This window comes from Prorops nasuta, unplaced genomic scaffold (genome assembly GCF_024137725.1).
Source record: "Prorops nasuta isolate Cenicafe-Biocafe unplaced genomic scaffold, Cenicafe_Pnas_1.2 PNAS00027, whole genome shotgun sequence".
NCBI lineage: Eukaryota > Metazoa > Arthropoda > Insecta > Hymenoptera > Bethylidae > Prorops > Prorops nasuta.
This window is the reverse complement of record NW_027116824.1, coordinates 990,168-1,013,265: the sequence shown is the minus strand read 5'-3', so window position 1 is coordinate 1,013,265 and position 23,098 is coordinate 990,168. Positions and strand designations below refer to the sequence as shown.

At 43.0% G+C, this 23,098-nt stretch overlaps 1 protein-coding gene across 1 annotated transcript in view; it reads left to right on the top strand.

Moving 5' to 3' along the window:
- The window catches only part of LOC136782584 (POU domain, class 2, transcription factor 1-like), a 93,250-nt gene that overhangs the window by 38,974 nt on the left and 31,178 nt on the right, over positions 1-23,098 (top strand). Inside the window, exon 3 of the mRNA XM_066742099.1 lies at positions 7,595-7,819. Within this exon, the coding sequence (XP_066598196.1) occupies positions 7,595-7,819 (225 nt within the window). The remainder of the gene's footprint in view (positions 1-7,594; positions 7,820-23,098) is intronic.

The following is a 23,098-nucleotide window of genomic DNA, read 5'->3' as shown; positions in this document are numbered from 1 at the left end:
ATATATATCACTATAAGAGAGTTTTAAGGAGCAGCATGCAAATGCAGCGAATCAGATCCATGCCGATAAACATTTATACCTCGTCTTAACGCATGCGCTTGGATAATCGTTACGCGAGCACCACGATATAATTGCGGTGTTGGCATGCGAGGGGGAGGAGGGGGGCAATTGCTTTGTGCCACGATCGCTCTCATTATCCGCGCCATTATCGCGTTTAAACATCCGTACGCGCGAGAATTTATAAGACGCGATATGTAAAATATCCATCCATCAGTCTCAAGTTTTGCACGATGGCCGCACGTTTTCTCCACGAGCAAGAAAGATAATGCGCCAATTTGACGCTACGTGGAACGCCCTTATTAGTCGCTCTCGCCTCTCTTCGGCCACCGTCTTATACACACACACACACACACACACGCGCGCGCGAGATATACAGCGACGAAAGAATATAAATTTCAAAAGTTTTATAGCGCGCCAGAATCTATGGAACTGCATAACGGGGCATTGGCGGCAAAGAAAATGCCGCAAAAAGTTGGAAATGATTTTCTGCTGCGTTTGATTCCGCTTCCACAGATTTCTTGCCGTTCGCGAGACAAGCTCGGCTCGCGAACCGCCGCGCTCTGCCTGGATACGTGTATAATGGCCATTTCGCCACGGCTATTTCTCTGACGATTTAATTTCGTTGGACGCAAAAAGTCAAGGAGCGCGCACGCGCGTGTCAATCCGATAAGCGCTCCAGCCAATTCTCCTTTTATATATATAGAATGATGGTTCATATACAATATTTGCAGCGAATCGCCGTGGCCTTCGATCTCGTTTGGCTCCTTGGGATTCGAATACTCTGAACACTGTATATATATATGGTTTTTGCAACGGGTCGGCCAGCTACGATTATCATAGTTAATCGCCGCGGCTCGTAATCATCCTAACTCATTACTCGTTAGGTTCTCGTTTCGCAGGGCACGAAGCGAGCAGCGAGTACACCGTGCGCGGAGTGTATACTCGTTGCACAGCGTGCCGCTGCCAATTAGCCTAGTACGCATTAAATAGCGCGATCTTCTAGGAACTTGTTTCGCTTTCGTCGGACCTTAGAAAAAGAAGGGAGAATTAATGCGGCTACCTTGCATTCCGTTCACGATCGTTCCTTGGAAGGAATATTTTTAACTGGTACACACACTGTATACGTATAGGAATATTAATCGGAGGAGGATTGACTGGACGTTCGATGATTAATGTGGTTGTTTAACGCGAGGATCAAACTGTAGGATGTGTGTAGAGAGAGAGAGAGAGAGAGAGAGAAATTATCCGGACGAGCAGGACCCTTTTGAAATTCAAGAAATGAAAATTGTTTGCGGAGCAAAGGGTGACGCGTGCCCGTGCGTCTGTCATGGAAATGAAAAAAATTGCGTAACGGTAGAAAGCCTATTGTGGTCCCTTTTGGAGAAAAGTCGCCGTGGCCGTGTGCCGTAAAAGTGCAGCCGTGCACGGAGTTAGGGAGGGTGGAAAAGTTTAAAATATTTGAGCAAGGGATCGTGCCCGCTCTCTCTCTCTCTCTCTCTCTCTCTCTCTTACTCCCCCCTCCACCGTTCATTGCTCTTTTATCCCTGTGTTTCCCTCTCCACGCTTGAACCGAGTCTTCGATTTAAACATCCCTTTTTCTCTCAATTTTCCAATTGTACTAGAAAGTTTTCCTCCACCTTCCTCAAATTCTTCTTTCTTTTCTTTAAAATCTGAATTAACCCTATATATAGCATATAAATTGAAATAAATAATATTTTAGGTGTTCGTCGAGTTTCGTTGTAGATCCTTTGCTATTTTAACCCTATATATGTATACTATATATGTACTATAGAGTATACATATAAGCACCAGGAAAGGTGTGTTATCGGTTAGGGCTTCCTACACAGCTCGGAACAAGTTTAGGAGGGGTTGGAAGAGCGCGTGCTGGATTTGTGGCAGGCATTCACGCACCTCCTCCTCTTCCCGACGTAGCTTAAACTGTGTAGAGTGTGTAGCCGGCGAGAGAACGAGGTGAAATCTACTGGTGGGGTTGAGCGTGTGTACGTGTTTACGTTTTTGGAGGGGGTATAGATAGAATGCGTTTAACGCGAGGCGAGGCGAGACGCAGATGCTCGCCGCCGCTGAGAGCGAACAAGAAGAGACGCGGCAGCAGCCGGCCTCGAGTCGGGCAAGGGTAGGGATGCCTCGACACCGACGTGTGTCTGCCATTGTGATTTTAAAATCGAACCCCTCGCCAACCAACAGCCCTCTCACCATTTCCACCCCTTTCGAATTGCTACGCCAGCCAGGAGATGGCTTCGCTGCTCTGTTACATTCGATATTCCTCCTCGTTACATTTTCCAATTTCCATTGGTTTTACGGATAGTTGAGCATTATCCATTATTCTAATATTGTGCCACTCGTTCACCCTTTGCTATACGTTTTTACGCATAAAATAATTTCACCAATATAGAGTACAACAGCAAATTAGGAAAAATCTCTTGGAATTTTGTGTGAAATTTACAAGGAAAAACGTGGGTTAAAATGTTCTCCACTACTGTGGTTGTAATTTTGCAAAAATTGTTGTCAATATAATATTGGAGTTTGTATTATAATGAAAACTATAAGATTCGATGGAGGATATTTGGAAAGGAGAGAATATATATTTATAATAGGGAAAATTTGGTTGAACCGTAGTTGGACCTCTGGAAACTTTAAAACACAGTATTTCAAAATGGCGTCTGTCCGGGAGATACATGCAGATTGGCTAGGTGTCGGTAGAAAGGAGTTATGTCGGAGGGTGGTTTCTCTTAGCACCCATTCGCGGAGGGCGGTTCGCGCTTGCGCCTGCAACCCTTGCCTCGCGCTGCCCTACCAGCGTTCTCCCTGCGCCTGCGGAGCCTCTTTATTATTCAGCTTTTTTATTGGTCGGCTACCTTCAGGTAGCTCGCATTTACATAATGGCGCATTGCAAAAAGTCTTCTCTCAAATTTACAGCTCCCTTACGAGCGATACTCTCGTGCGAACTCTCCTGCCTCCGCCTCGACAATGTATCCCACCAAAAGCGTACGTGTTTACCCTGAAACGAGATGGAAATTCGTACGGTCGATGCAGCTTGCACTTTGACCGATCGATACTCGAAATGAAAAGCGGCTGCATAAGGGCGGACGAATGAGAGTTAAGATATTGTGGCAGCGGGAATATAGGTAGAGGGTGGCTGTATCGATCGGCACTCTGACAAGGGCAACCAGCAAGAAATAGGGAAACCATTCTAGCAGTAAATGCCGGTCCTTTGTCTTTTGCCTCTGATAAAATGAGCGCACGCGAAATTCAACGAAACGCTATTGAGAATTGCGGAAATGATACTGTTTGGCTAGGCGATTCTCTGCTCTTTCCACTTTTTTCAATATCGTTCTGTATACATACCGAAATGTACAGGTGTAACCGTATGGGATCTAATATTTCATGAAATATTCCATTTGATTCTCGATATGCCAGTATAATTCGATAAGGTGAGAGCTTCTAAGAAAAGCGTATTTATTTTCCACATAGAGATATTAAAAGTATATACTTGTGTTACTTTTAAAGCGAACCCTCTGGCATTACGTTTATATTTATATATCTATTGTACATAAAAATTATTGGTATCACCATACGTAGAATTCTAACCTACATACTTGTACGTCTAGCTCGATAAATATTATACTTAAGATATACTCGTTACATGTAAAAGTGTATAGTAATCAGTACGTGGCTTTTCTTGGAACGAATCTTATAAACATTATGCGCATCTTAGTATCTTATTATTATAGGAGTGACACGAGATAATACATTGTTTGACAGATAAGGACTTTAAATCAAAGTTAAAACGAAATATCTTTTGGTATACATCGTGTACGTAAAAATATTCATGAAATAGTTTAAGCTGCAAGCAAATGATTATTTTTCTTCGAGTATGCATGCAGGTACAGCCAAGTGGAAAGCTTCGAGCGTTAGGCACGATAGGCCTTATTGAAATACACGATTGGACGATGATAAATCAATCCTCTCCGATAACGCCAAAGAAAGTAGTGATTAAAGGTCGTTCACACCTGTCGAGAACGTTGACATTTAAAATGCACGCGCGCATCTTTATGCTTATATATACTGATGAAAGAGAGCCGACGAGCTATCGAAAACTCAATTTCGGTTATCAAATCTTTTTATCGTTCAAGGTCAACGACGTCAACACGTGGTAAAGATCAGCTTACCTTGAAACTCGTTGAATAATACAACACGGTCTCCGATAATGAAAAATATCATTCTTGATTCTATTTCCTAATTAAAAGCAAGACAGCTCTTTGGGGTCGTGGTGCTGATCATCACCAAGTTTCGTTCATCATCGAATTAATCGAGCTTGATACACGCACATTGTGTACGTATATAAATGGATCGAGGTTGAGAATCGAGAGAAATGTTTTGAGACGGAGCGTCAGTTTTAATCGCGGGAGGTGGATATTGGCCAATCCATTTATAGCGATAGAGGGTGGATATACGCGTGTACTCGTATGTGTGTTGGAGATTCTGTCCTAAGCAGGATTCAATTTAGCCACTGGCCGTGGTCCACCTTCAAAGAGGAATCACCATTGGAGTCGTATAGCTAGCTAGTCGCCCTTGTCGACGAGCGGCCTCTCCACGGCCTCTGCTATTAATCTTATATCGCCCTCGACCAACCCTCCCCTATCCCCCCTCCCCACACAGCAGAACCTCTTCAACCCATGGACGAGCAGGAATTTTCAATTCTTTCGAGTACGACGCCACGTACAGAGGATTGCCTCGGGCGTGGAAGGTATATGAACTATATACCTTGCGTGCATAATATATATATATATATATATATATATCAAGAACTCGCTCTGGTCCATTTACACAACATTAAGACAGTATAGGTGACATCGATAGCCTTAATAACGATCGGCACACTAAAAGAGACCGAAGAGACGCAATTAATTCGCGGTTGAAAATGGAAGGTGGAAATGAAAGTGGCGACGAAGAAGCTTACCTCCTGGAGGACCTTGGCAGGACATTGGCCAGGAGGAATAAGTAATGTAGAGGTCCATTATGCCGAAACGGTGAAGGGTCCAGTGCCGGCGGTGGGTCAGCCAATCCCCCGGAGGGCCGTTAAAGTGAAATACTCCTGAATGCAAGGTGGCTGACCAGCCCTCTCTCCAACCCACCTCGCACAACCACCCTCCCCATACCCCTCCTCTGGACACCCTTCTTCCAAGCTGGCTCCGCGTGTAGGTAAATCGTTGTTATCTGGACAGTGATAAACCCGTGAATGGAGTGAGCGCAGCTTTCCCGAAGCCTGCAGGGAGATGCAAAAAAAGAGAAGAAAGGGATCTCGTGGAAACTGGTGGAAGGGAACGATTTTACCCCATGTGGTAAGATTGGCCCGAATGACGGAAAGAGGGTGGTTCGAATAAATGGATCTGTTTATATGAACTGCTGCGCGCTTCAACGGACTCTGTGTATAATGCATATATATATATATATATATATATTGAACTACATTAAATAAATTGCTCTAAATCGACGATTTTTTCCTAGAATACCAATAACTTCCAAGTTATTATATATATTCTTCGAAGTATCGTTATATATACAGATGAACCGTACTAATTTAACGCGGCTGTCTCGCGGTACGATTGAATTTTCCGCGATGTGGGCGTGACGCTAGAATAGTTTTCCATGTGCCTGGAGGGGATACTTTCGTTTGTCTCGCTTGGGGTTCCAATAGACCGGAGGTTCAAGCATGCAAACACCGCAAGATTAAAGGAACCAAGCTTCAATAGCAGGGACTGTGTAGCCTCGGAACAAGAAACTTCAGAAATGCCGCTGGCTATCGTAGAAACGAAATCAGGGCAGCTTTTAATATCCTACGATACCGTTGCCCTATACCGACTCCTGTACATGATTATTATTGACCGAATCCATACTGCAACTTTGATTTTACATTTTTTCTCATTCACTGTTAACTATATAGATACGGTTATTATTTTGATAATTGTATAATTCTTATTTACTGCATTTTTGTTAATTTTATATCATAGTTGTATTTTTCAAGGACGTTAAGAAATATTTTCTGCAGGAATACAATATTCCTTTGGGTCGAAGGCGGACGCTTTTATTCGCATTCGTATAGCCTTACCGTGGACTGTACAATGGTAGGTCCAGCGGGGTAGACGAGGTCAGCGGCCATTCTCTGATGATATTGATTAGCCGACGCCCTTAGTTAGCGCCAGCTACACTTTCTTCGGCCTCGACGCTTCCTCCCCTTATACTACACACTCAGCCATCTCGCCCCCACTCTCACACCATCGCATTTCTATTTCACTCCAACGACCATGGCGGACTTTGCTCATCAACTTCTCTTTAATTCCTTACTTTCTTTGCCAGCCTTCCGGATCCACCCTAGCTTTCTTATCTCGTTCTCTTTGTGCAGTTTGCGCGGATCCAAAAGGCGGACGGACCTTGTTCGTTTGGCTAAGTCGGAGGAGACTCTGTCCTTCTCGACCCTCGTCGCGAGGCAGATAGGGAAAAACGTAAAAGATGGACCGTAGGTACACGGGGTGTGGTGTGAGAAGACAAAGAGAATGTATCATGCAGGGGAAAAGCTGGAGAGAGAGAGAGAGTAATCTTTTCGACCAAATCATTCATCAAGCAAATAACACCAGAACTGACTCACATCTCACGCACGCGAGGGTGCTATATATATATATACGTGTTTCATAAATCCCCAGAAACATCCAGACGATCTCTCATCATTTTTAAGAATTCGCCTTAAGTACACATACATATATATGTATATATAGAAAGAGAGAGAGAGAGAGAAGTTGACTTTCCACCAATATTGTTATTTCGATCAAAGCACTGTATATATTAGCTGTGACAATGTAATAACGTTATAGGGCGCAGAGTGTAGAAATAATCGATAAAGGGAGCGCGCATATACGTCATTTCTGTATCGAAATAAAGCTTGCCTAGTAGGCATTCGTGTAATTAGACACTGCAGGCTGGAACAACATCCAGGCGCAGATATTGTTCCGAGAAATTAAGGGAAACGAGGGAAAAGCGGGAAAACTGGCAAGAGCATAGGGGAAGCAGAGGGTTGCTAATTACGTGGAGCCATAGGGGAGAGAAAACCATTTATACACACACGCACAACTTCACGCGTGCTCCTACGTCCTATATATTAATACACGCGTGATATTCTGAGCATAAAATGGCAGACTCGTCTCTTGCCATTTTTATCTCGCACCGATATTGCTGCTCGCACCGGATGCTTCGTTCAGTTTCATTTCCATTTTTGCGTGCGTGCAATCTAATTCATTAAACATGGCCGCACTGGTCGGTAACGTTGGCAAATTTTTTAGCTTTTATAATGCAATTAGCTTATTACCGTAAACCTACGATACCCCATCATTATTATTGCAATATCAAATTAACCTAATTAGCACCGAGGGGCGTAAGGATAAACTTGTGTAATTACAAGGTGTATTATACAGACACCATGCTTGATCCAATTTGAATGGACGATTCTCTTTGCTTGCAGGTAAACTGTGGATAGGGGATAACGAAGTCGCGTGGCGAACCGAACAGTCTTTTAAGAGAACCTCACCCTTAAACCCTTGCACCACAACGACAACCACGACGACGACGACGACAGGTGGCGGAGTAGCGGTTCATCCTCACCTGTCGCCACCCATCGCCGCCCCTGTCACCACCCCCGATCACAGAAGCCCCAGCAACCTACATGCTAAGCTCGGCATCTCTCCTGGTGAGTAAATTTAACAATTAAGTGCATGGCAATTGCAATTAGAATTATTTTATTTAAAATATATTAATACTTGGTGTCTATATATATAAATATACATATATATATATATATTTAAAATCCTTCTTTCTTATATATATGTATATATATAGTTTGCAAGCTATTCCAGTCAAGTGAATTATCGAGCTCGACCGCACGGGAAGGAATCGGCGTGCGCATCCCTTAAGCTTTTCGTGAGAAAGCTGCAGCTCGCCACTCGTGCTGGAAGTGTTCGCGTCGGAGGGACACTGTCCCGAGCCGTTCTTAAAGCGAGGCTCTTTAAATAATGCAATAAGCCTGATGTCATTTGCCGGACAATAGAAAGGTCTTTTTCGAAAAGGGTCCAAGAAAATTGCCTCACACAGGTGCTCGCTTCCAGCTTTTATTTTGAATCCGGCACCCTTCGACCCTCTCTCTCTCTCTCTTCAGATTTTTACGCTCTTCTCTTTACTCATTGATATCCGCTCTGTAGTAACGAACACTCGGATTGTACACGAATATATCGCGTATATTACCGATGTATATATATATATATAGAATATGATGATACGCGAAGTTGCGTGCGTGATGAGCGAAAAGAAAGATCGATGAAAAAGCAGAAGAAGACTCTGTATATATATATATAGAGAGAGAGAGAGAGAGATAAAAGTGGACGTGGGATAAATATTTATATTTCTGTATTAATTTCTTCGGTTAGGGGGCTTCTGCGGATGGAATCAATTGAAAATGTAGGTATACGGGTTGTGCTTGCTGAAAGTGGCTATCGATCGAACCGGAAGACTTTGAGAATATCGAGAAAGGTGAAAGCCGATCTGATCGGCGAGGGCCCCTGTGCTTTGGCGGTTCCTTTCGTTTGCTTAAATAAACATTGTTGGAACAATGGAACGGCTAAAAGGATGGGGGTGCGCGCACGGGGTAAAGCTCGCAGCCAATGTGCTGGCTATGTAGTGTGCTTCGATAAGGAAATGGATGAAGCTGGCCACAACGGGGAAAGAGGAATGTTGAAGGAGCGAGGTGGGGGTGCTCTTCCTCTTTTTTCGATGGTCAGACTTTTCGACCGCGGGGATGAGAGAGAGAGAGAGAGAGAGCACTCCGCGCGCAGCATGTTTAATGCATCGTCCAACATTTCCATGTCAAACATCGCTTTGACTTCGCGGAATTTCAAACCGTCTTCTCCGCACACATGCAACTTCCTGCACACGTAGCTAATGCAGATGGAAAATTTACTCATCTTTATTTACCGTTCATCGTTCGCCAATCGAGCGCCTTTATATACCACTCTTCGGACGCGAGGGATAACGTGGATCTTTATCGCAAAACTTGGCGTATTATTATTGCTGCTAGTATTATTTTCTATTACTCACACGTGTGTGTATGGATGAATAAATAATAAGGTAGGATGATATATTTCTCTAGAATAAATCTGATAATTTGCGAGGAATAAACAGGGTAGTAGAAATTATATCGTTAAATTTAACTTATTATAACGCGGTAGTTTAATATTACCTCGCGTGAATTACGTTCATCGTCAGTAAAAACATCCCTTCTCTCGTTCGACGTATCTTTCCTCGGGGACTATCAGTCTTCCGGCGACTTACCCTCTTCCCCCAAGGTATTTAAATTTCGTTTATTCGACCAACTCGAGCGAATTATTTCTCGCCTTTGTCCTGCTTTGTTTATCCAATTGCATATGGAACGTTGGGGAGAAGCCTCGCCTATTATTTCCCTGCATCCCCTGTATATAACGTAATTTTTCTCCGCTATAATACTATATCTATCATATTTCTTCCGAAGAATCTTGTAAAAACTTTCTTCAGGGTTTCATAGTTACCATCGTTTAGTTTTCAAGCTCGGACATATATTTTCATTTTGTCGTAAAATGAGATATCGACTGGCGTATGCCAATATAAGCAATAAGCTAGGTCCGTATCGTGCTATATATGGATGCTTCGTACGTATATAGCAGCGAGGGAAGTCGGGAAGGAAAGGGTGACTTGAAATATTGGCTACATAGATTTCGACCATTATTACCGTGTGTAAAACACGGCGACATTTGGCGCTAAATCGATCAGGGCGCAATGCGCCGGCTGTTGCTCCCGTTTACAACAAAATAACTGTGTCCCTATACCCAAAATTGCAGCACATAATAGTTATACAATCTGCCTCTCTATTTCGTCCACTTTCTTCTCTCTCGGAAAATTCATCCTTATACACGATTCATCTTCCAATAAGCATCCTTCTCATTAATATCAAGTAGATCCACTCGATGATTAATCGTTCCTTTAAACAATACAACTTGGAGTTTCCTCCTCGTGCCTGTTTTACTTTATTGTTTCCACAGTTCGCATGTTACGTTGAAAAATTAACGTTTCGAAAACTGTGTGTTTTTTTGATTTACTAACTCGATATAATCCTTTCGCCATAAAGCTTCGAAACAGCGTAACCCGCTATAAATCCAGACTTTAACTGCTCGACGATAAATCATGGAAGTTGTATGTACTATAGTGATAGAGCATGGTATAAGGAGTTGCGATAGAAAATTCAAGCATGTTGAAATATGGATTTTGAGGAAATGGGGAAATTCGTATCGCACATAGGCAAATGGTATAAGAATATGAAACAGTTGAATTGCTCGATGACTCTGATAGTAGGGGAAATAGGGATGGGATCTCTCGGTAAGTTGGCGAGCTTTCGTCTCAGCACCAAGTAAATCAGATTTCAATTTGAAGTGCGGGAGATCTTCGGTGAAGATATGGAATATACACGAGATGGATAGTTTATAGTGGTAGTAAGAGTCTTTTGCAGTGTGGATAAGCGTAGCGAAATATTAGACTTTTCTATCGCCCTCGGTATCTTTGCTGGCTTGCAAACTGTATATATATATATACATGATGGTACACCGCATTGTAGCCTAAAAATGAAGAATCTTCGAATTCGTTAAAACGAGGCAAATGAGATTTTTAACGGCGGGAAATGGTTTCGCATTATCGTCGGTTAATTAATAATTCTCTTGATTGGCTGCATTTGATGTATAATAAACTGCTGCACAGTTAACACTGATTACAATGTAAGCTTTCACGATAAAAAAAGAACTGTACATAAGTGTGTATATATGTATACAGGCGCGGGGCACTTAAGCGTGATGGGTAGAGGCTATTTATTATAATAATATAAAATTTGTTGCGCGGCCGGTCGCTCCGAAATCCCGTATCTCAATTTGCCAAAAGCAGGTGCTGATCGTGGCGTTAAATTAGCATTGAGCCATAAACGTTGGCAATTCGTCGTTTCGACAGAGCGTGGACGCCTGACTCGAGGCAACTAATTGAAGAGTTAATTAGCCTGTATTAAAGTCACGAGCCGCGCTGGAAATCTACTCGTGACCGGCGTAACTCGAGTGTCCATTAATCATTGCTGCAGGTGGAGTATGCTCTCTGGGACCTTGAAGCTTTATTTCGAAAATGTGTATAGCGATCGTCCGTGTAATAGGACTATCAATTTTGATTAAAACCGTAAGAAAGTCCATATTTCTCGGCCGCCTCCTCTCGCACTTTCTTCGCAACAACTTCGATACAGGATACGACGTTATATATATATATATATATATATATATATACGAGAGCACAATGTGACTTGTACATAAGCCGATAATAATAATAACAACAACAACGGTCGAACGGAGAGATCGTTAGGATTACAAGTGTGTAAATAAAGGATTTTCATATTCATTCCCGACGAGACTCGCGAGGAACGTACGTACTCTTGTCGATCAACCGATATCTAATCCGGCGAGAATCGCGTGACCAATAGGGTAGGTACCACTTAGATGTAAAATTTATAATAACACGCGATTCGCTGTAATTAATCGATTACACCGATCCGAGGTTCCCTCGCTCTCATCGACGCACCGACACGCGCGCGAACACACATTCGCATGGAATTTTTGAGATCATAATTTTAGATAGGCTTTACTCCGGTCTGGCTGACGCAAATGGCGGCGTGTAGGCAAATTGAGGTGAGATTGGAGGTCAGGATTCTACCGGCCGTTACTACACTGGCCGCGTAGACAGTTTTCTACCGGGCGAGACGGAATTAATCCTCGGTCCAATCTTTAATCCTATACCGGTACAGCGAAGCACTATCTTCTTCTTGAAAAAAATCAAAATTTATAACAAGGAACGGGGTAAAGAAAAATTGTGCATTTATCCAATCAAAATTCAGCAATCTACATATTGGTTCCATTTTACCTTGTGCATTGCCCTTACAGCGTAACCGCACCAGAACGTATAATACAATGACGTAACGCGCAAGCTCGCAAGAACGATAAGGTCACCCGGTAGGTGAATTCGCGCGAAGGAGCGCGTAATACCCAGGGATCAGGGTGGACCGGCTAACGCGATTATTATAAAGTCAATACGTTGCTAACTCATCAGGCGGCTCCGCCCTCTAACAGCCCGGTAATATGCACCGAGCGAGCGAGGAAGGAAGGAGTCAGTTACGCTCTATCAGTGCTCGTGCTCGCTCGCACCGCTCGCTTTCCTCTCTCTATTTCCCCGTCTTGTCCTCCTCCTCCTCCTCCTCATCCTTACCTTTCCTTTTCTTTCTACCAATCAAGCATCTCCACCTCTGCTCTGCTCTCCGTGTATAGCTATATTTTTCCTTTCTCTCTCGCTCCCTCCCCCCTCCCACCCTCTCACGGTAAGTACATGGCTGCCTATACGTGGTGGATAGGTAAATGCCTACCTGCGCCTTGTAACCTACCGGCATGCATCGTAATACCTGCGCACACGTGCAATACACCTTGCCTTATACCTGAGCCAAGAGTCGAGACTCGAGACGAGACCTCGAGCTTGTCTCACCGCCACAATACAGCGATGTATCGCTGGATCTCCCGGTGCACCGCACGAAATCGCTGCCCGCAATTACCCCCGAGAATATATTACTTAAGAACTGCCTCGATAAGGAGGAAATAATCAAATCTCGTCCGTCGTCGTTGCATTCGCGCCAGCGATGGGAAATCATCTCCACGATGATTCTTCCAATGTTTCTTTGATTTGATTTGTGTAAACAGATTTTTGTACGTTATATTTATGATTCGATCAAATGTTCAAAGGAATTAAATAATTATATGCGTATGGTACAAATATATATATATATATATAGTACACTGTGCTCGAGTGGACAAACATGGCACGGACACAGCAGGACTCGTGGAAAAAGTGGAGTATAAGCATCTCGCCAAGTTATATCGGTTAGGTGGCGCATGGACCGTGAGCCGCTGCAAGGCGTTATTACAGCGTCAGCCAGCAAGCCGTTCAGGAGGAGTCGCTTCTTTTTCCGCGAGGGAGTTCAAGGTCAGCGTTGAGCCGGGTCGTTTCATTCATTCGTGTGAAAAGTGTGCGTGCAAAACGAGTCGATCGAGCAGCTATAAAAGCTACGTATATACGGTTTACGCGTATATGCTATTATAATATTTATCTGGCTGATCTTCTTTCGCGATTTTCCTGTAATATTACTATACTTGATATATATATATATATATATATAAGTTTATAGTTGAAAAGACGTTGAAGCCCGCGAGGAAAGGAAAGTCGACGAAGCACGCGACTCCATTCGGATCGAGTATTTTGTATAGCTGTGTATACTCTTATTGGTCCTCGGTGGCATTAATAATATTAATACACACACACATATATGTATCTGTATATATTAGTTGCGTCGCCCAGGGCGGCATTCGCGGTTTGTATTAATAACGTTGCGGCACCGACATCTCGTGGAAGCGTGTCGAATTAATAATGTTATTACGCTAATTAACGACATCATTAGCGATGCCATTGCGGCACGGTGGTGAAAGTTGGGCAAGCAGCGTCAATCGGGTGTTCGAGCCGGCTTTATTTCCCGCGCCTAATGCATGGGAGCAGACGTAACTTTGAAAATGGCGCGGCAAATTAATAATGTTATTACATTGACAGCCCGAGGAAGCGGCCAACGCCGAGTCAAAGAGTAAAGTCGTTAAAGCTGACTTACTTAAGGATGCCGAGCTGCAATAGCATGCTTCATTTTCGGTTAAGGGGTCTCTTAATAAGATTAAACGCCGCTCGTTAATGCTACCTCGTGCTGTATCTACCTATATGTACCACCTTTGGATGCATTATTTAAAAAATTCTTCGCGTTTGGCAAAAGCTGCATTTTCGGATCACGAAGCTATATATACGCCAGTGTGGGGTATATAAAGGAAAATAGTAACCACGCGATAACCTAGCACAATTATAAAGTACAGGTTACAACAGCTAACATAGTAATTTACAACTGATAGCTTTTGCCAGATCTTTATCAAAAAATAAGTTGTAGATCAGTCGAGTAAAGTATCGTAAAAGTGAGAACACTGCAGGCGCAACGTTGAGATAAGAAAGCAATATACAGTTGGTAAAATTTATAGCTTCGAAGTGGCAGGTGTCCAGTTTAATAAATGTTGCTTTGAAAATATGGAAGCTTAGAGTTCATCTTCGTCGATCGCTCTTCGAGTGAAAGAGAGAGAGAGAGAGAGAGAGAGAGATTGAGAGCGTAGGTGTGTAAAAATGTGCATTTACGCACGCGTATATCCTGTTCGAGCGGTCGCGTGTGCTAGTGATGCGAGGAGGTCAGAGGTTAAGCGGCGTGATTGAGCCTTGCTTACAAGGAGCCGCCCTTCGCTGCTCATCCGGCCCTACCTCCTAGTGGCTAAGGAAACCATAATGCAATTTAAGCCATAATACTTGACTTTAAATTGAAAAGATTGCCCCGGGGGATGCGAGGGAGCTGCTTCGGAGCACGGCTTCGGGCCGCTTGAACTCTGAACGCGCGGGGGAGGACCCGGTGTGCTCCCATACACTCTCATACGCACTCGGTTAAACAGCACTCGAGTGAAAAAAGACCAGCTCATAAACGGAATACACTCCCTCTGATTATATACATATACAAATCTTCCTTGCAATTATTCAAGGCAAATTTGTTTTTATAATGCAATAATTATTTATTAGCATATTTTAAATAAAAGAGTGCAAAAGCGTAATTATTATCGTGGTTAATTTGTTTATGCTGAACAACACTCTGCTTATTCCCGATTGACAAACTTTTCTGACCCTTTGCTTCCCTGACCAGTGGCCATCTGTCGGTTGGTCTCGATACTGGAATTCCCATACCCCGTCGAGCACACCCCAGCCCGGCTTACATATCCAATCAATAACCGATTGAAAAACAACCATACTTCCCCCCATCTGCTCCCGCGTTAGCATTCCTGCGACCCATCGCTTGAACAATTACACCAACGAGCCACTCGTTTCGATTAAACGTTAAATTTCACTCGGGATAAATCCGAATCAGCTGTGTGGAGAGTGAAAACTTTGCTTTGGGATTGTACCCATTTTCATAAATCAATAATTTTTTTAATCGCTTTTCCTCGAGAGGCTCCCAATGGGTCTCCTTTGAACGTTTGGTCTAGGACCGAAGATAATTATTGCGAAGAAAGCTGGTTGGTGGTGTTTTTGGTAGAGGGAAACGTTTTAGCCGGGACTTTTTCGGAGGCGAGATGATAAATCAGATAGGTGGCAGCAGCTGGTGCTCGGGAAATTGGTTTCCCATTGTCCTGAGACGTGTTATTTTGGAAAATCATCTCTCGGCTCTTTGCCTGCTAATTTCGGAGGTCCTGTAGCCGAAATTATTACCTACTTCCTGGGTCGCGGACCTGGCAGGGTCCGGCAGGGGTCCCCGCTAACCTTCATTGGGCATATGGAATGCGGTGCAGTACCTTCGAAATGTAATATAGTTCAAACTTTGCTCCTGCGTATTACCTAAAAAAAAAATCAACTTTATTTCTCTCTTTAATTATTCTACTTTTTTAATTACAACTCTCTCTCTCTCTCTCTTTCTCTCCCTTGCCACACGTTCGTCTTTTACAAACTTATCCTGAGATTCCGTTTCTCAAAGTCTTTGCCCTCCCAACGATTCCTGCTTCAGGGAATGATAAAACCAACGATTTTTTCCTCTCCACCATGAAACCTATACGTAAATTTGATTAGACTGAAAAAACTGACGAGTTTTGATAGAAGAAGCGATCACGTATTGCGTTATTCAGCTCGACGTGTACCGTTCGCAGAGTCGTAGTCCTAAAGCCGCTTGAATAGAGGATTTTTTGCCACTCTCAGTCGACAGCCGGTCCAAACTTATTTTCAATGCGAAAACTTCGGCGCGGCGTCTACCTGCCGCAAGCCAGACTGCATTTTCCGTTGGATCGCTTCATGAATGACGGCCGCAGTCCGGGCCCGGCAAATGCATAGCTATGTAAATGGAATTTTTGCCAGTTCAATGGAGCCGACAACCGGTGCAATGCAACAATTTTCGGAAAAACTTTCCAATTCGTAGTGTGAAGCACGTATTAGGAACGTGGCTGAGAACATAACGGGAGTATTAGGGCTCCCCCAACGGGATTGGCATTAGCATGTCGTTATACTGTATATATATACCTACTGATTTATTCCGAAGTCTCTTGATTTTTCTTACAATTCGCAAGAATGCGTATATGCCTGGACCATCCAGGGTCTCCACGTAACATCCTGCTAAAATTGTTCCAACTTACCGTTGCATTCAAACGCGAGATGCGAAACTCGCAATTTACGACTCTCAATCAACCCCCCTCTCTATAATTGTCAAGTGGTATACTTTTATCCAAGTAAAAGTTACACGTTGCAACTTATTGGTACATATAGTGTGTGGCATTTTAACGACTATCGAAACGATTACCTCGCTTAATGAATATCGTGCGAGAAAACGCGATTGGAGTTTCAACGTTTATTAATAATAGAAATAATAATAGTAATGATTATATCCGTGAAGGAATTGCAGGATGAAATTGATCCTGTAATGAATAGTTGTTGGCTGCTTTCGCGGTGAGTGGAATAAGATTTAGACGTGATTGGACCGAGTGCTTTAGGTGGCCCACGCGTTTATATTTTAAGTGCATCGTAATGAGGCGTATAAACTGTGTCCTTTGCGTAAGATGAAAAAGCGAATCGCGACCTTTGGCCTTTGGTGACCTATGCAGTCATGACACACGAGGGATGTTATTATGGAACGAACGATAATGCAGTCCGGCGCACCCCGCATTACCGTCTCCCTAGATTGACCCTACCCCACACACACACACACACACACACACGCACACACACACATATTTCACGCGGACAATGCAAATCTTCCCCTCGAAATCGAACACTACCTGCGAATCACTTTTTTTCAAGAACAAAACATGCAATATTACGTAACAGTTTACAAGTGTCGTACTGGAAGAATTTCTGCAGGAGCAGTATCTATACACCAATAAATATATCACATAATGAAAGCAGAATTTAAGAATTCAAGAACAATTTATACAAACCCGAAGAAGTTTATAGTATTCGCACGCGTGTGAATTTACGGATTCTGATGCGTGGCAGACGCGTGGCAGGGTACACGCGCTGGACTGTTGTTCATAAAATCCGGGAAACTGGACGGGCGGAAATTTGTCGCAGCTTGACCATTACCGGGAGCACACAATTAAGGGCAATAATTCAGCGCGACGGATGGACGTACGACTGGCACGGGTCGAGGGGGAGCTTGGAGCACGGAGAGAGGACTAAAAGGATGACGAGTCGGGTAAACGTGGATGGGATAGGAGGAGAAGGAGGAACGCAAACGCTCCAGATTCTCGAGTAGCTCCAGTGCGAACGTGCCGAGTTACCGATTGTCAGGGTGGAAGAAGGTACCGGGCTTTATAGCGAAGGTAACAATAATGGCTACTGACCATCGGCCATCCCTGAATATTCCTCCCTACACCGATGATTCAATTCGACAATGGACCATTCCCTCGGACAATGCTTTGGTCAAATGCAATGGCCATCCAAGGGTAGTGGCGGAGGGAGAGGGTGCGGTTGCAAAATAGGGGCGCCGGCTGACCCTTGACCCCCCTCGTGCGTGGGTGGGGTCAACTGCCTTTCAAACTTCACCGGTCTATAGGAGCGAACGCGAGAGGCTTCCTCGCTGTAAGAATCATCATCGATAATTCACCTCTCTCTAGATTATATATATATATATATGCGAGCAAATTTATTATTTTTACAGTATTTCCGGTGCAACTCGACTACATCTTTGACGTTAGGTTGTTATGCCTGAAGCCTCGTCGTATCGTCCTCCGACATATATGCACGAGTGTCTTTCGGGTCATGGCGCAAATTCGTATACGTGTCTGGAAAGCGATCCATCATAGAACGATCAGACTGCAAGATTGGAACAGTCTGTAACGAAACGGGACAACGAGTCGAGGGCTGGCTTGGATAGGCGCTTTATTCCTTGTTTCTTCAATCTACTTTGTTCCCCTTCGGTCTTTATTCCTCGTTTCCGGGTCATCCTCCACGTTTTCATTCGATATCGTGCACTATTTTTTTTGTTCTTTGATTCTGCTCTAATCAATTTATTCTTCAACCATCGACCTTGAAATTGCAGAGTTCCTGATATCTGAATTTTGTTATCTACGAGGGTTAATTAGAATTGTTTATTTGGGATATGAGACATGTTGAAATTGGACGATGAAGAGTTTATGAATGTAAGAAGTATCGAGCTGTTACTTGGAAGCAAGGTAGGCGACTATTGGTTCCTGTGTGCGTGGTTGGTCCAGTCTGCACTAATTAAGACAATTGATTTAATTAACTGAATTAGATAATGTACGGATCGATCCGGGTGCAAAAGTAATTGAGCCTCCGACGCCCCCATTCCCATATATGCCTATAAAAGCAAACTATAAAGTGGCTGAGATGTGGCCAATCGTCATTCGCGTTTATTATTAGCGGCATAAAACACATGACTGAGGAAACCGTAAACTAAGACCCAAATAGGATCGATTGGGAGAGGCGATCAATGAAATTACTCAATTAAGAGAATATAGCACTATATTCGTCCGCATATACTTCTGTGCAATTGCTTTAAAAAAAAAAGAACAAAAGTACTCGTAAAACTTAAGGGATTTTCCATATGGAGAATGGGACGAGCATAAATACTCGAGAAAATATTCTTTAGAAATCCGAAAATATTTGTCAGAATTGTCTAGTCTCTCGGCAAAAAATATTTACACCGTTGAGCTGACCTTCGAAGTGCCAGTATTTTTTTCACTATGTAATTTTTACTTTTACAACTTAATGACTTTTACAACCTACGAGGACAGATTTTTGGAAACGCCGGCGTGAGTTGTGGCTACAGTTTTTTTCTCTACACCCTCGGGAGAGCGGTGCAAACTGCAAGGGTCAAAAGGACAGCGATCTTTTGGAAATTTTCACTAGCCCTAGCAGGGTTTATAACGCGTTTCTTAATATTTGCCTCTTCAAGGTTGCATGTCGTAGAAAAATTCGAAAGTTCGGCAACGGCAGAGATTGTAAGATGAGGAATATCAATAGGTACTGTCATAAAGCTGATAAAGTGGATTCTACGACTGTAAACGCCAGCTAGGCTGGGATCTGCGAGTATAATTAAGCGAGCCACGTGAGAATGAGATGCTTGACGAAGCTTCTCGATTTATCTCGGATGACTGTGACGATATTCCCGAAGAAGCATAACGGGGGAAATGATGGTGCAACTGATGCGAGTGTTTGGCAGAATACCGAATTAAAAGCTCTGGTCGGTCTTATCGAAAAAAGATAGCGTTGGAAATGGACGGAGCTGGAAAAGCGTTTCTATAATTCAGTGCAGTACCTACCGAAACGTCGGTCGGACTGGATGGAGGATCAGAGGCGGATAATGTATGTACCCTCGTCGACAGGAGGGGCGAGAGGTGGATGCTTGAGGCATAGAGTGGTCGTGCACGTCCCCCATCCCAGCCGGACTCTCTCTCTCTCTCTCTCTGCTTCATGCTATATTGCCGTCTCTCTCCGACACATTCCACGATCCTATCTTTTCATCTTTTTCCCTCGACCGCTTCCGCCGCCTCTGGACGATTTGCGGGGGTGCAGGGAGCACCCCTAGCCAGCTGAGAAGAGGGGCAGTGTGCTGACCAACGCGAACGGATAGCTGTTGGCTCACCAGTAGACAAGTTGCCCCCGGCAGGCCAACTTGGGGCACCCACGCTCCAAAAACACAAATTTCAACGCGTATGGATATATATATACCTGTTCAATTATGTCTCACCCTTTTATTCGCGGACCTTGACCACAGAAGTGATAATAATATTAGGTGGAGGCTCGTCTAAATCAGCAGAGGTTAGACTCTTGCGTTAGTCTGGAAGATTGAAAATTATTTCACTATTAATTTGTAAAGTGTAAAATATGAAAATCTCTGTATGAGGAGAATGGATGGTTTTCAGTGAAATGTGTGATTGAGAAATTTGTCGAGGTGAAAAAGATCCAACGTTGCATGGTGACAGGACAATTGTGTGACAGTCGAGTTTTTAAAGGAAAGTGCTGACTCCTGTGAAAAGGACGATCTTCAAGGCTTTCTAATGGTTGTCGGAATCTGTCACTTCCGGGGGAAGAGAAAGATGCACGCTGACGCAAAGCCGTCCTTTCGGATGCGTAAGTTTCAACGGATGACAATTAACTAATCTCGCTTCCATCTCGAAGGACGAGTGTATCCGTTAGCGACGAGCTAATGGAATGTTAATTTCCGAATGCTCTCGTTTATCGTTTAATCGAAATATTGCCCGACGTACGATCGAATAAACTGTAATTGAGTTAGACGGATAACCCAATTGGTACTTTATCCAAGGGATTAATGAAAAGTAATTATGTGCTTTCGTTGTATTGAAACAAGTAAACGACAGTCTTATTGGTATATATATATATATATATATATAGGTTGACACAAAGAGCTAATTAAAATTACCGAAGCAAAACTTGAAGTAGAAAAAAGTGGGACATATTCGACCAAGTCAACTATGCGTGTAATAGATGGCTATGGTTTAATCAATCCTACCATAAATTTTAATGCATCAATTTTTCAATTACATCCATGTTAATGCCAGCCAACGATACTACCAGCATACGTCAAACTGTCGTTCCACAGCCACGACCATTTCTGTGAAAAAAATGTATCCCGCATGACAGTCGTATTCTTAAAAAATTGTCTAACCATCCTCGTTGAAAATTTTGACGTTCCGTTGATTTTTCATCATTTCGTCTTCGACCTAGCCCTCATCGTCACGATTGTTGCTTGTTATCGTGCTTCTTCCCTGTTTACTCACAAGCCACACCATCGTAATATATTTCGACCATCCCTTCCTATTGAATTCATCACACGAGCTGTGCTTCCATTGGTGCAGCTGGGAGAATTACAATTGTCCATTTTCCCTTTAACTTTGCATCAATCAGATGAATTTTCTAGTACCACTGTGTTCTAACAATAATTTCACGTTTAATTCTTACAAAAATCAGTAAATTTGTAAATCAAAAGAATATGATTTTTTTCATATTTCATTGGTCAGATGTATTAAAAGCTGTATTGAAAGGGACAATAATTTAGCCGTTTGATTTAAAATGCAAAACCAAGCCCCTTTCTATGATTAGACTAGCGTGCAACGATTGGGGTTGCTTTTAGGTCGTGAGTGCGCCATTTTAAAACCCACCCTCTCCGTTTTCAGTAGCTAAAGTTGTGACCACCCTATAGTTAGGATAATCTGTAGATGTGTTCAATTCTCCATCCGCATTATTCAGTCCCCTTGTATCTCTGATCTAATCAAACGATAGATTTTTTCAATTTCGGATACCATCTTCATCGCGTTAAATATATTATTTTACTAATCACGAATTCTCGCTTTCCACCATATCATTGCAATCTCCGAATACGTCTCGATAGTTTCCACTCGTGCAAAACTAATGTAAAACCAATATTTTGTTAAAAAAGAAAGTGCAAAATGTATGTACACGGCATATGCATATATTTTAATACTATATTGGTGAGCACTTGAAGTGTTTCTGCATAAGCTTATAACGATTGTTTAAGAGGATTACATTCACGATAGGTCGAATGTCAGTTATACTTTACATTATATATCGGTGGATTTTATAGCTCCTATCGATTTTCAACAGAGATTAAAGCGATGTTCAAGGAAAGCTTAGAGAAGCGTCTTGTTGTGAATTTATATTCGCGATATGCATGACGATTAGAAATATTTTCGATATGGTTCGTAAAGGAGCATTTAGAACAGTCGAAAATGTAGAGGTTATATATAACTATATATATATATATATATACTCGTTGTTGATGGAGGATGGAGCAAAAGGGCTTCTGCGATCTTGGGAGGCCGGCTTATCGGATCATTATCAGTCGATCTGACCGCGTTCCTGGTCCTGGGCCGGTCACGATCCGGGCCCTAAGGCCCGCATCGACTCGTGGGCCCCCGTATGCCTTATTCCTCGTATACCGCGCCTTAATTAAGTGTTATGAGTCAAGCCCCTCGTTAACGGAATACCGCATTCGCTTACAAAGCGCGTTTGGCTAGCTGCGCGAGTTTTTAATAATCTAATAAATTTATAGAAGCTTACAGTGGATTATTAGAGCGGACAAAACGAATCCTCCGCATACGCGTATATCAATATTGTACGTGTATATATATAGTTGTGAAAAAATTGATGTAGACAGGTCCGAGAGAGGCAAAGATCAAGGGAGGGCTACACCCTTTATATTTTCCATCATTTTTTCTAACGAGACGTTATCGACACGAGAAATGATATTTCTTGGCGTGCCGTCAGTAGCAAGATGGTGTACCAATTAATTAATTGCATCCTTGCCAGGGCGTGCTTCGTAATTCGATTTCATGCAATTGAGTTGTTCTTCTCCAAGCGAGGGACGTCCCATCCCACCACTCTCCTTTCTTCAATATGTTCGCGACCTTCTTTTGTTTTCTCCTTTCGAGTCCAGTTATTATCGGCATTTCTACGCTACGATAATTATCGGCCAACTCTGGCCCCTTCGGAGCCAATTGTTTTTCTTAAGAGGGAGTCGGTTGTTCGTCATTACGCTTCCCACATATCATCGTTACATCTTGAAAAACCGTCCACGCAACGTGCTACTCGTAACTTCTTGCGAGATAGAAAAATACTGTTTTTTCGGGGTTTGGTCAGGGCTAATTTTAATTCGCTTCATTTCCGGTTTTAAGCAGCCATCCCCTCCACTGATATACGAAAGATGAACCAACGAGCGAGCTTGCACGATCAACGTGGCAAGAGGATACCACACACGAAGACTAAACGT